This window comes from Orbicella faveolata, unplaced genomic scaffold, assembly GCF_042242905.1.
Source record: "Orbicella faveolata isolate gen_17 unplaced genomic scaffold, um_ofav_v1 contig_1, whole genome shotgun sequence".
Taxonomy (NCBI): domain Eukaryota; kingdom Metazoa; phylum Cnidaria; class Anthozoa; order Scleractinia; family Merulinidae; genus Orbicella; species Orbicella faveolata.
The window spans coordinates 2,428,055-2,442,122 of record NW_028301536.1 but is presented as its reverse complement, the minus strand read 5'-3'; the positions used below and the strand labels follow the sequence as shown (position 1 = coordinate 2,442,122).

Genomic DNA, 14,068 nt, shown 5'->3' with positions numbered 1-14,068 from the left:
CTTTTGGGGGTGAAAGAGCTTCCATTGTTTTGTTCGAGCATCAGGCCGCCATATTGGAGTTGAAAACTCGTCCTCACTCCTACTCCCTACAACACTGAGGCTTCCGAGAGTCTCGGAACAAGCACAAAGCCGAAGTGTCCACAGTACACCGGAGAAAGCGCAGCTTTATTTCTATGGTTAGGTCTACCGTCCACACTTAATCCGTCACGAAAACGGAGCTTTTCGAAAGGGCTTTTCAAACCGGAGGAATTTGACAACGCCGGCTTTGCTTTTTGGCATGGACAATAAACATTTTGAAAACGGAGCTTTTGGTAAACGATGGCTTCGCGATAAAAGGTAAAGTCTGCATGCGAGCCATCGCAGGGTTACCCCCAGCATTAAGTTCGCCGGTACCCATTTATACACCTGGGTGGAGAGAGACACTGTGAGAGTAAATTGTCTTGCCCAAGAACACAACACAATGTCCCCGGCTAGGGCTCGAACCCGGACCGCTCGATCCGGAGACGAGCGCAGTAACCATGAGGCCGCCGCGTCGCGATAATCATGTGATTTCTCTGGCCGAGTTTTCCTCAAACGGTGATTGTTGCGTTTTTAAACTGTTCCTCCATCGTAGTGTGGACGGAGAGCATTTGATGCGTTTTCAGAGTGAAACCTCCGTTTTCAAATTTTTCCGAGGCAGGAAGTAGGCATGAAGCGAAATTACGAGCGTCCGGAGCATTTAAAATCTTCATTACTTTTAGCGATCATCAGTGGTATTGGGGTGCTCGGCAACAAGTTGCGGGAGGTGACTGGAATCTAATCTTTATTGGCTGATTCCGACTTATTGTGACTTGGGTGGAAATTTCTTTATACTATACTACTTGACTGACAAATGGAGAAGCAACGCTCTATCAGTAGGCATGTGTGGGCATATGCACTGGACGACTGACCTTTACAGGACGCTATAACTCAAACACGCTCATGCGACTCCCGCAAATGAATAGCAAAGCACTTAATACAACGAGTAGAAAACCCAGCCTTACAGAACTTACGCCAAAACACGAACTTCAGTAGAGGACTAAACCAGGTAAGTAGACAAACTCAAACATGACCACCAGCTCCCGGGGGTGGGGTGGGGGGGGGGGGGGAAGTGTTGGGTGGTGGTTACTCTAAGAATTGGTGGGGGTGTGCGCCCACTTCCCAAAACAGCTTACCCTATTTAAGACCAAAATTTGTGATTTTCCCTACCCTGTTTAAGACCTGACCAAAATCATTTCCCTATTGCTGACCAAAGCGACTAAAAACCCATACCCTTTGGGGTAGCACATACCTAAAAAGCCCATATATATAACGGAGTACCCTTCGGGCACGAAACGTCCTAGGCAAAACGAGTAAGGAAACTAAGAACCCTGACAAGATACGTGTAGGCATGCTAACCTTGAACTCCGAAAGATCGCGAGACTAACACAAGACGTGCTAAAATGAACAGTTAAGTAATAAGCAAATTTAACCTCTCGATAATTGTGTGATCGCGGCATGGTGATTCGACTGAGCATAAAATAAAGTAAACATGACTGACAAATTGCATGCAGTCACACTGCTGATACACATAATCATTTCTGGAAGAACTTGTCTTTTCCGGCTGAAAATTAAGATCAAATCCGTTTAAACTACAAGCAGCCCTTCTTTTTTTTAACCCGTCGAGTGCGCTCCTCCATTTTTTCTTTTACGCCACTCCTGACAGACCTAGAAAATCGAAAGCGGCTGCTCGTTGTCATGTAAGACTGAACAATAAAAAGGGCGCATTTCTGGTAATTTTACCGATCGTCAGGCATTCTTTTTTTTTCTCTCGTCTGCAGCCTCGAAAAACGCAGATTAAGTATGAATTATAGAAAGAGGAAAAAAGTATTTGTAATTCGGATAACTGTCTGAAACTAAACTTGGTTGTCTTAAGTTTTTAAACAAGTACGTTTTCAAAACGTTTAATACAGTCACCTTGTTATATAGGCCACTTTATTCTGGCTCAAAGAAACGCTCAATCAGTCATTTTCTTATTTACAGGACCACTTTAATATGGCCACCCCGTTATTACGGCCAGATTTTTGTTGCCCGTTGGTGACCGGATGAACGAGGTTCCACTCAACGAGCAATTTCGCGTGGAAACAAAACATGTCTGCAAAATGGTCAAACCTGTCCAGCTGTTAAAATTTTCTCTGGCAAGTAAAAACCTTCCTTCGTTGTAACTCGATAAATTTGTATGTGGGTCATGTTTTGAGTCTGTTTTCACGGTATCTTAGTGTTTGCTCGTGAACCAGAAATAATATAATTGTTCCCTCGGACAAGTCATGATTAAGATTCGCTTGTCCACATCACAAGTTGCTTACAGTGGGACAGAGGTAAGGATATTTAGCCAGAGCATTCAAAATATACATTCTCAGGAGCCCATCGATTGTTACAAAACAAACGAAAGATGAGAAAAGAAAAGCAAACTATATGAACAAAGCAATTGCTGCCTGTGAGACCTAGAAGTCATAAGATGACAACAAGCCCATACAAAGTAATCTCCGATTCTAAGTTCATTAAAAAATGATTAAATAAAGAAACTGAAATATAGAGGAATCGTAGAACGTGACTACAAGGTGACAATCATGCGATACTGCTTGCCAGTGGAGTTATGGGTAATCGAACACCGAACAGGTATCTTGTCAGCGGTTATTCAATCAACAGTGTAGAAAATTCAAGATGGCGCCCGTGTGGTTGATCTTTTTAGCGTGCTATTTAGCTTTCATAGTGCTCTTCATGGCGATTCCTGCGTCTTTGGGGTTTTCTTTTGGAATTCGGAATCTATATCTAGCCACTTTATATAAAGTCTTTGAGGTAGGCCTCGGTGATCTCCTTGAAAATAATTTGTTGATGAACTTTACATTCACTGTGTCTACGATCTACACTGTAAATGTCCGACAGCCGGATGGTGTATTGACTCCGTGTCCGACCGTCAGAAAGTTTTCCTTTTACATCGTGTCACTAATTTGTCCATTAGATTAACTTAATCTGAATCTGGGATCGAAGATCTGTCTCATCTTAAGACTAGAATGTTTCGATTGCCGCAAATGAATTTTAGTCAGTATCATATCCAAATTGTCTATTTAAAGCTGTTTTTTTTTTTTGTTTTCAAATTATTTTAACTGGTTTCTCTGCTGGAACTCTGCGTGCTGCTCAGTTTCTAATGCGTCAAAACAATATAAGATTTAAACATTTGACTTGTTTGCTGTTTTCTTCATAGTTCGGAAGGAAAACTATTCAGTCCAAACATCAGAAACATGGAGTCAAATCAAATGGTGAAGTATCGTTAGTAAGCTTATTATAAGCTTTTATTATATGGCTCTGTCTCACAAGGACTGGGAACTACCAAATTAACAAATTTGATTGGCTGAAATCGATATTGAAAGCGGTCTAGATTTTGTTCTTAAAAACAAACTTAGTGCATGCCTAATTGCCATTTGCTGCAGACTGACCAAAATGGCTTTCATACTAGATGTGTTGTATGATTTATGATCTGCAAAGGTCTGTCTGTGTTGGCTCCACTGGAGTAGGGATGTAAATTAAACAAATAAGATGAGATTAAATAAATAAATAAGATGTGATTGTCCCTTGCTCTATATACATGTGCTTGTAGCCCTGAGCAATACATATATTAAACGAAGTCAGATTTTGATAATATTAGCATAGCTGGATACACATATATATGGAATAAACTCATTTTGTTTCAGTTATAGACAAAACATTGTCAAAGCTGAAAAAAGCTGACATACCCAGAAACAGGTCATTTGGAACCTTCCAGCGAGAATTCCACATGGGTGACACTATTCAGTTCTGTGTTACTGGGGTTGAGGTAGGTAAAACAATTAGTTGGTGACTACACACTCTGTATATATACATATCATGTGGCATAAAATGTTTGCGGGTTCTTATTTTTGCGATTTAAATTGAATTAGAATGTCTCTTTAAATAAAATGATGATATTGCCCATGGTGGACTACAGGTGTAGCTTCAAAAATGTTTACGGAAAAGGATTGTGTGAAGGTACTATCAGCCACACCAGGGTGAAACATGGTTGTGATGGCAGGAGTGACTGATTGCCGTGTAGTGTAATAAAAGTGCTGAAAATGTTGTATTTCAAATAAACGTGACTTTCTTACTTTAACAGGGGAAAAATGAAAATCGCAAAATTTGATTGAATACCCAGCTTGAAAAACCAGTCTTCCACCATCACTAAAATTTAGCTCTCACAAAATAAAAGAAATTGCCAATCTGCATAATTAAACTCCCTCACTCTCACATTGTGTTTGGTCCAATGTTCTAGAGGAAAGTTTAAGTTTTCCTCCTAAAAACTGATGGGATGTAGCAAATGATGGATTTTGGGGTAGAATTTCATATGATAGAACCACTTTCTCTTAATATGCTATTTTTTCCAAGTTTTATATAGTGTGTTCAATTCTTTATGTTATGAAAAGAATGTATACATGTAGTTTAAGACAAACTACCTGAACCATGCCAGAAACTGCAAATGAATCGTGGCCTAATTTTCACAGCTAGTATTGGATTCAGTCTCACTGTTTTCAGTTTGTCTTTGGTGTTTTCTAAACCATGGAATGCAGGACATTTGCCAAAAAAAATACACTGGACATTTGCCACGAGACTGTGAATAGAAGGCCAAAAACATCGTGAGGCTCATGGTAGCTTGCAGGTCTGATCTACACATAGCAAAGAGAAGTCAACATCTATTTTGTCTTTAAAAATGTGGTAATTAGATTAACAGAGAATGAGATAAAGAAATTCAGGAATTTAAGGGTGTTTGCTTGATGTCCAGGGTATCATATTCTAAGAAGCATCTTATCTGACTTAGGAAGAGATACATATAAGGGCTTGGAACTGACAATTAGTAATGTTGTTGATTTACACCTTTCGTCTATTTGCAGGCAATCATAGATGATGAAGTAACAAAATGCTTCTCTGCAGAAGGTATACACAATCTTACCTGCAGCTTCTAATAAGCAATAAATGCTACATTTGGGGATGCATACTAGTATATTTAAGTTAGCTCTGATAAGTCCTATAGAGCTGAGCTAGCCAGTATCAGAAGACATAGACCACTTTTGAAAGGACGCCATGATAAACCTTTTTAGTGTACTTTTATTCCAAATAGGCCTTACTAAATGCTCTAAAACAAGCAGTAACATTGTCAAAACTTTTCCAAATATCATGGTTAAAGAAGACCAAGTGCTCAAGAGGGCTGCAAATGTGTTACACAACTTGTAGTTTGGTGAAGCTTCCTATGATAACAGTCAGTTACAGTAAACTTTCTCAAAACAGATGCTACTGAATGGGAAACTCTTCCCTAGGTAAGTTAGCTGGCTGGTTCTGTAAAGCAGACAGCTTGAGCTGGTCCTAGCAATATGTGCATCAGAAAGAGTTCACTACATTGCCTTTACTTAATAATTACAAGTTTGTATAGATCTTCTCTGTACATAGCATTTTAAAACGGTACATTATCAGATCAACTGTACAGAGGTAAACTGAAAAAAAATTGTTACTACCAGATTATTTAATTTAATCTTAAGTTTGAAAACTTTCAATTTGTAGAGTTGGAATCTTGGAATCTTCTAACCAGGACAAATGAGAACTACCACTATATCAGGTATTTACTGTTTTCCAGACTATCTTCTTGTAGTATTTTTAAGTGGTACTGATACAGTTATGTTAAATATTAAACAGAATGCTGCTTCAGTATTCTCTATAAGCACTGGCGACTTTCACATTAATAAATGTTTAATATGTGTCTAAAAACAACCCAAATGATAAGCCTCTCTTTTTTGCTCCAGTCTTTGAAAGTGCTCAGTGCCGCCTACATGTACTTCAAGACAACCTGATCTGCTGTGAACTTTTGAGAGGACCCTGCTACATTGAAGCTGCAAGCAGTGGATGATTCTCAAAATGACAGCAATTACATGTATTGCTTTGTCATTGAAATCTCTAAGCGAACTATTCAAATGTACTTTATGAGACCATGGTCTTCAACCAAATTCACCAAACTAACTTTGAAAGTAATATGTGGCATCAAATTATAGGAATTAATATTGTTAGCATTTACATTTATCTTGGTTGACACGTGTTTGCTTTGTTTGCAGTGTCAAGCTGACAATAATGTGGATAACAGGCTGTTTTATAAGATATGTCATATTGTTTCCCATGAGGTAAGCTTAGACAAAGAGTGAGTTGATTGCAGAGATAGAGCAGGAACATTCTGTCCCATACTGACCTGAAAGTCAGTTTGCACCTTGCTCAAATTCCTGTCAGGAAATAAGGGGTTATGGTTAAAGTTGAGTCATCTTGGATATTTAAGTTGGTAGGAATAAGAAGAGGAAATCTTGGGTGGTAATTTATATCTCTCGGATTATATTTGCACTACATTGGGAGGTGCGGTAGTCTCATGGATGGCGTGCTTATCTCTGGATTGAGCGGTCCAGGCTCAAGCCCTGGTCAGGGACCTTGTGTTGTGTTCTTGGGCAAGACACTTTACTTTCACAGTGCCTTTCTCCACCGAGGTGTATAAATGGTTACCGGCAAATTTAATGGTATGGGTGACCATGCGATGGACTAGCATCCCATCTAGGGGGGAGGAAAAATACTCCTAGTTGCTTCATGCTATGGAAACCGGGATAAGCTCCAGCCTGACTGGTCACTTGGCCCATATGCAGTTTTTTTTTTTTACATTGTATCATTGGTCAACTGGATGGATTGTATTCTACAGTACATATCCCACTTGCCACAAAATTGAGTGTTTTTCTTTCTATAGAGCAAGAGCTAGCTACACAAAATTAATAATTTCTCACTAACTTGTTTCATGGTCACAGTTCAGTAAGATATGGATTGTCATTCTTTTCCTGTCAATTTGTGGCCTGCACGCATTGCACTCACATTCCAAATTGATAGGAGAATGTCAGTACACACCTTACAGGAAAGACCTCTGAAGCGTTCCTCTGGCTAGGTGTCCACCATTGTCTAGTCACATCTCTGGGTTACCAAGTGTAAAACAGATATGACCTGGCCATGAATAATGAAATTATCATTTATTTATTACATTGATGTAATGGTAACAAATATATTGTACACATGTGTCCAATATCAAGGTACAGAAAAATTAGTCATCTGTTTCACTGTAAGTAATTTTACCCCCCTAGACTTTAAACTCCCATTTTTGCCAACTAATTTGTGTTTCCCTTAAAAAGGAGCCCTCTGTATTGATAGTTAGTTTTTCTCTCCTGTTAGGTTTATCCTATTTCTACTTAGCATGTCACTGTTGATCTCATCACGAATCTTCATTGGATGGCTTCCAAAGTCCCGGTAACTTGAATTCTTGTATTTTGCATTAGAATGCCAAGTTGTAATTATTTTGCCTGCTAATGTCTTGATGTAATTGCAATTTTTAGCCTACAATGTAATCTGTCTCTATCAGTTGTTGTTTTTTTTTTGTGATACAGAAACCAGTTTGTAACAATGTCATGGTGATATTATAAATGTTTTTGTGCTGTCTTGAAACTGACCTGTATTACTTGCAACAGCTAATTCTCATCACATTCTTGGAACTGAAGTGGGGTAATTGTGTTTAAAAAGATATTTAGTTTTAGATACAAAAGATTAATGATTCTTTATCATGTTTGATATTTAGCTTCAGAAACTGGCTTGACACCAAGTGCATGCTGGTTTCGTTCAGAATTTTTGCAAGGGCTGTGTCTGCTGTAATCACATTTCACAACAAGTAAGAAATATTACTTTTTGTTCCCTGTAGAATATCCATGTTGTGCAATCCTGAAATAAAAATCAGAAAATCTAATATTCAGCATTCCAACTGTGTCAAATTTGGAAATTTTGTTGACGTTTTGAGCTTTTGCCTGTTGGTCCAAATTTTTTTGATTCTTTCCTAAACTTGTAAAATATTCGATGCAAAGTTGTTTTTTATCATTGTTTCATCAGTCTTTTTGTTTCTGTGAGAGTGACAATTAAGTCCCCATCTAGGGAAGGCTCAGTGACTGGACCTGAGGATAAGTCACTTCCTGGATCATTATGGTCTGTTCTTGAGCAAGGTGCATTGCTCTCACAGTGTGTTCTCTCTTCAGGAAGTCTGATGTTTTCGGACTTCCAGTAATAACATTCTAAGGTCACTTGCTTCCCAACTCCTGGTCAAGGGGAACAAAGTCTCTTCTGTGAGACTGGGTGCACTAAATTGCCAGATATAAGTGCTGGCGCTTTTGCAATATGCCTTCATCCATGTTTTTGAGGCAAATATACAAGCAGCCCTCAGCAAAGAATTTGGGATAAATTTTCCAATGATTTTTTGGACCAGTTTCTGTTAGTAGATTAAGTGGTTTGAAAATTGGCATTCCACTGAACACCTTTTACATGATGTAATTTGTGGCCAAGATACTGTCTTACTATCAATTAGTCCTCATGTCTTGTTTCTCTTTTACCTATTTCATTTGAAAACACCTCTTTTGCTTCCTGTCAATTCAAAGGAAACACATTGTAATGGATTTTTTCTTTATATTTCACTTTTTTAGGGAGAACATGGCCAAAGGAGGTGGTATATGTGTGGCAAATCACACCACCCCTCTTGATGTGCTGATTTTAATGTGTGACAGGTGCTACTCTTTGGTAAGGTCGTATACCACAATGATGTGATTTACTTACATGTAGAACCAGGGGTACAAGGATGTAGCTAATAAAACACCAGGCTGGCTAGAAAACAAGCCCAGCCAGCTTTTCCTCTTTTTATATCACGTGAACAGAACACGTTCGAATGCTGCCATAAACGATGTAAATTTCACAACATACATGTAACCGTCAACGTTTGATTGGTCAAAAGTGACACAAAACCTTCAACGCTTGAACAGTAAAACCAGGGGAATGATCCTACGCGCTTAATCCGTCTGGCTTCAGGGATGGACACAAATGGTAGAGGGCTCCTCTTTTTGGAAGGACGGCATTAAATTGCATCGTTATGGTACTGAGAAAATATCTTTGGCAGACTATTGTAGTACAAATGGCATAGGAAAGATCACAAGAAAATTACATTTTGAGACATGCTTAAAAACTACATGTAAATCAAGGCGTAGTAAAATTATTGTTCTAACGATGCGTTTCACAAACCACAAAGTGGTATCCTCTCCATGATTCGGAGTCACCTTGTTGATTTCTTTTTGTATTTGTTGTAAGGTTGGCCAGCGGCAGCCTGGCTTGTTTGGTTTCTTGGAGAGGACACTCGCAAAGACTCAAGATCACATTTGGTTCGAGAGAACAGAAATGAAGGACAGACTAATTGTAACAAGGAGGTACTTTGAAATCTTATTCGTTTTCTTTTGCGCAACCCTCAATATAATCAATCGCATCCATAGCTTACTAGCATAGTTTTAACTTAAATGTAATTTATGGTAGCTGCAATTTGTTTTCTTGATATTCTTCAAACTTGATTGAGGAAAGGAACCTTAAAGGGAGGGGATATCCGTCGGGTGGGGTGGGGGGGATTGCGGTGGGTTAGGGGAGGGGTGGGGTGTATTGTAAATCCCACATTGGTAATGAAGGAGATTTTGTTTGTACAAGTATCTTTCCATCTGTTCCATCAGTCGAAATCTTCGTGTTCAAAAACGATATTGGAAGTCATGTAACGTTTAACATTCATGGTATAAAATTATTATGCATAATGCAAAAGTATGTTGCACACTCTTAAACTGGTATTTCAACTCCTTCAGGTTGAGAGAACATGTAGAGGATGCCAGTAAAAACCCGATATTAATATTTCCAGAGGGTGAGTAGATTTTGGACTCTTCTCCGTGTTTATCTATCTTCCTGTCCTTACTCTGTTTTTAATTTTCGTGTTCAACTAACGACCAATCACAGACGCCACACGAATCCCTGTAGTGTTACGTCATCAGTAAGGCATTTTTAGGGTCCAGTCTCCAACGTCCGTTTTGCGTTGGGGCAAGATTGAGTCCAAGGAGAGCGGTGTGAAATTAAAATCGTGATCTTTCTAATCTTTGTTATTTCTTCCCAGGAACATGCATTAATAACACATCCGTGATGATGTTCAAAAAAGGAAGTTTTGAGATTGGCGGAGATGTCTATCCTGTCGCTATAAAGGCAAGTCCCTCTTACACGTTATTTTCGTCTAGCAAGTACATGTCAAAGTGGATGTCGGTTTGTCGATGAATGTAGTGTACACGTAACTGTTTACAGTAGTTCGCACTTTGGCATCAGCAATTCGAAAGCTCTATCAGCTGCGCTGTTACCTGACGAATCATAGACCTGATGTTGTAAGATATCTAGGGAGATTTGCGAAGAAAGGACACACTCAGCATTTTGCTGTAGCCGCTTTTAAAACGAAATGCTGCAAACTAGTTTAACGTGAAAACGATAGAAGACGAACAAGATCTACTGCAATCTGTTTGACATCGAAATTCACGTATAACAGCGTGCGAATTTTTTCGCGCCAAAAGCTGGCTGCTGCTCCACCCGTGTTACGTCACAAACTAGCTTTTGTCTTCGAATTTATTTATCTCTTCGTGTTTATCTAATATATTAGTTCTTCTTGAAACTCTCACTCTACCTTTAATCCCCCATTCTACTCTCCTGCAGTCCATTTGTTGTAAAGGTTTCCCTTTTTTTTTCTTTGCAGTATGATCCCACATTCGGAAATGCATTTTGGAACTCAAGTGCTGAAGGATTTGCATTCTATTTGTTCCTTCTCCTGACAAACTGGGCACTAGTCTGTGACGTGTGGTATCTTCCGAAAATGACGCGTCAGGTAATGAATGAAAATAGAGCAGTTTTTGCTTGAGTATGGAAAGTATTTTGCATTTTGTGTGATTTCGCTTTAATTTGCTTTGTGATTGGTTTAAAAAAAACTGGCGCCACTTTGTCATCCAATCAGAAGTTAAAGTAAACCAATCGTGAGTCGCTCGCACGCATTTTCCCGCGCTTAGTGCCGGCTACACGCATTTGCTTTGGGTTTCGAATGGTTCAGTGGATTGTCTGTGTAATTTGTGATTGGCCAGAGTATTTTCTTTGGTTTTCGTTTTCTGATACTCAGTTGAAAGTTACCCTTAGTATCTTATAGGAGGTTTGGGGAACTTCGCTAGAGACTAAGAGGATTCAACACAAAACGATTTCACCTAATTTTCAATGCCAGTTGCGAGTTTCTGCAAGCGTCTAAGGACAATCTAAGTCTTAAAATTAAAATTGAGAAGCGTTATATATTTAATCTGAAAAAAAAAAAAAATCAGGGAATCGAAAAGCAACGTTGATCAGCCATCAGAGTTGAATTTACTGTTTCACTAAAATGCAATGTCTGTTGAACCATATCAACTCTCAGTTCAGTTTGAGAAAGCGTCGCCGAACTCTTATCCCCTATTTTCTTCATCTACTCTGTCTCGTTCAGACTTGGCACTGTTTACATTATTTTGCTCTGTAGTAGGGATCAATGCCATTTTGCAGTTGAGCAAATTTCTTTCTGAACTACCCAAATAGTTTTCCAAGAGTTTCCCTCTAATAGGAGTGCACACGACCTATAGTAAGCTATCACGTGATTTAGTCGCCATGACGATAAGTCAACATCGCTACCGATAACCTCGCATTAAGGTACTCGAAACTTTCATGTTCATTCGATTGTATTCAAGTGAAGCAACTAAGTCTTCATTGCATTTTCAGGAGGATGAGAGCGCTGCGGAGTTTGCGAGTCGCGTCAAGACAGAGATCGCTCGGCAGGGAGGACTTGTTGACCTTATATGGTACGTTTTCTCAATGCGTTGTTTTGCTCACGGTAAGCGTATAGCAAAGTAGCACCCCTACCCCCTATCCCTACTGTCCCTCCCCCCCCCAAAAAAAAATAGTTCAAATACCTCCGAATGTAGTACGTACTGTGGACATTGTTTTGCCCTCCACATCGGTATAGTGTCTTCTGAGACGTTTACACGTTCAAAATTAGTAGAGTATTACGGCTTGTGTTGATTCGTACAGTTTTATTTGGAGTTAAAACATTCAGTTTGTTACGTTTAAAATTGCGCATACGTTTTGAAACCTGACCTTTTCTGAAACAATAACTGAGTAGGCGGGCGCGTCAAACGGTTTTTTTCTTGTTCCATGGAGTGGGGGCAAGAAAATAGATTTTTGAAGAGAGGTCACGCTACCGAGCTTTGACGAAATTAAGCTTTCGTAGTCATGTTGGTATGAGAATTTTGAACTCCGTGGGTCCAATCAGGAGGTTTCAAAAACCCAATGTTTCGCTACCGAGGCTACTGCTGCTATCGACAGATTCTATTGAGTCAACAAGTTCACCTCAAATGTTGCTTTTTCTGTTTTCAGGGATGGACAACTGAAGCGTACTTCTGTGAAACCTGAATTCAAACAACAAAGGCAAGAAGACTACGCCAGCACGCTGAAAATTGAATAAGCTTTCTAAAGTTTAAGAAAAGTGGGGAAAGAGAGCACTCGGTGAAGGAACGCCGAGGACTGATTAACTCGTGAAAGAAAATGTTTTCTGTCCAAGCTTAAGCTGGAAATATCGGAATGTTTATTCTCCTTACTGAGTCCCATATATTTCTTTAATATGAGTATTAAGAATATAGTGATACATCAAGGGAATATCTCCTAGTTAATGAATATTTTTGTTCTCATCATTGACTGTGCCATTAGCAATTTAGGAAACTTCAATTTGTCAAGTGGGTAGGGTGAAAGGGGAAGTGGGTAACAGATTTATATTATGTGACCTGGAAGAGTAGTTCTAGTTTTATAGACAGGGACTATGGGAAAAAATAACCGTTATTCTTTGCTGCACAATATTTTTGCTACCTGAATAGTTGTGATATTCCGAATGGTGCCAAGTCAATACTTTATCAATAGAAGGGAAAATACTTTGTTCTTGACTATTTGGGCAAGCTGCTACACGTTGCAAACCTGAATCATAAGTATTAAACCGTACATAAAAAACCAAACATTCAAGGTATCAGTGGAACTTGAGAAAACGTGCAGGGGACTGGTGTCAACGCAGGAAAAGTGCGCGTACGTCAAGTCACGTTACACCTGATTGGTTGAGAAAACCGAATCTTTCCTTTGATTGATTACAACACGTATCACGCGTTCCTCAGGACGTAAATTGGTTTTCATTTGCTTGCTTATTCAAGAATTAACTCTTTAATGTGTCGACGTATGTTTGACTTTCATTTTTCTTTAAATTTTGAATTTTAAAACGAGGCTGCGTTCTTCTTCAACTACTTAGTGAAGAGTTTCATTGCTCACGAAAAGCCCGCAGAATAAACACCGCTAATATTTCCGTGAAAAAAAATACTCGTAAATAAATCAAAAAATCAAAATCAAAACAAAGCAAAATGAGATTTCAAAAAAGAAAAGCAATGACAACTTTGAAACAACTCTCTTGCTTTTTCTCATTTTGCCTCCTGCCTCAAACAGAAAATCCTTGGATTTACTTTTGTAAGTGTCAAAACTAATTAATCGCAAATGTTAATATATTGAAGAGATGCGAAGAAGCAAAAACTTTATTTTAATCAAGTCTTGTGAGAGACAATCATAATATTCCTTTTGTATTGCGTAGTTTGATATCTGCCTCTGAACCGGGCTCTTCAACCCCTATTTAGATCGTCACGCAAAGTCTGAGGGAAGATCTCTGTTTTATTTTATTGATAAGTTGATGTTTGTTATGTAGTTGTGTTTAGCGTCACAGTGACATCTGTAAATGCAAATAGAAAAAGCTTGGTTGACGTCAGGGGTTAAATAAAGTCATAAAAAAAATCTGAAATGTACGCCACTGCTGTCAGTTGCCTTCTTTGAGTTGTCACGCAACGTTTCGTGTCCTTAGCCAATAAGGCACCGTCCACATTGCGCCGGAGAAATTTGAAAACGCAGCTTTATTTCTACGGTTAGGCCTACTGACCACACCAATCCGTCACGAAAACGGACCTTTTCGAAAACGCTCTTCAAACCAGGGGAAGGGTATTCCTGTACATTCTGATTGGCTGTATTT

The 14,068-nt window shown here is 39.0% G+C and overlaps 1 protein-coding gene across 2 annotated transcripts; it reads left to right on the top strand.

Annotated features, from left to right (window-relative positions):
* Positions 1-2,650: 2,650 nt before the first annotated feature.
* On the top strand, positions 2,651-13,847 carry LOC110052409 (glycerol-3-phosphate acyltransferase 4-like). 2 transcript variants are annotated; one of them, XM_089284682.1, is made up of 15 exons: positions 2,651-2,856; positions 3,263-3,317; positions 3,756-3,871; positions 4,959-5,001; positions 5,623-5,677; positions 6,168-6,233; positions 7,309-7,383; positions 7,709-7,798; positions 8,598-8,691; positions 9,253-9,368; positions 9,786-9,841; positions 10,088-10,173; positions 10,709-10,837; positions 11,740-11,819; positions 12,394-13,847. In XM_089284682.1, exons 1-15 carry the CDS (start codon positions 2,722-2,724, stop codon positions 12,479-12,481), a joined length of 1,284 nt encoding a protein of 427 aa, XP_089140808.1. In that variant the 5' UTR covers positions 2,651-2,721; the 3' UTR covers positions 12,482-13,847. The 2 variants fall into 2 exon arrangements, with proteins under 2 accessions (XP_089140808.1, XP_089140804.1); XM_089284678.1 differs by having other exon boundaries at positions 2,655-2,856; positions 3,750-3,871.
* The last annotated feature ends 221 nt before the right edge of the window (positions 13,848-14,068 follow it).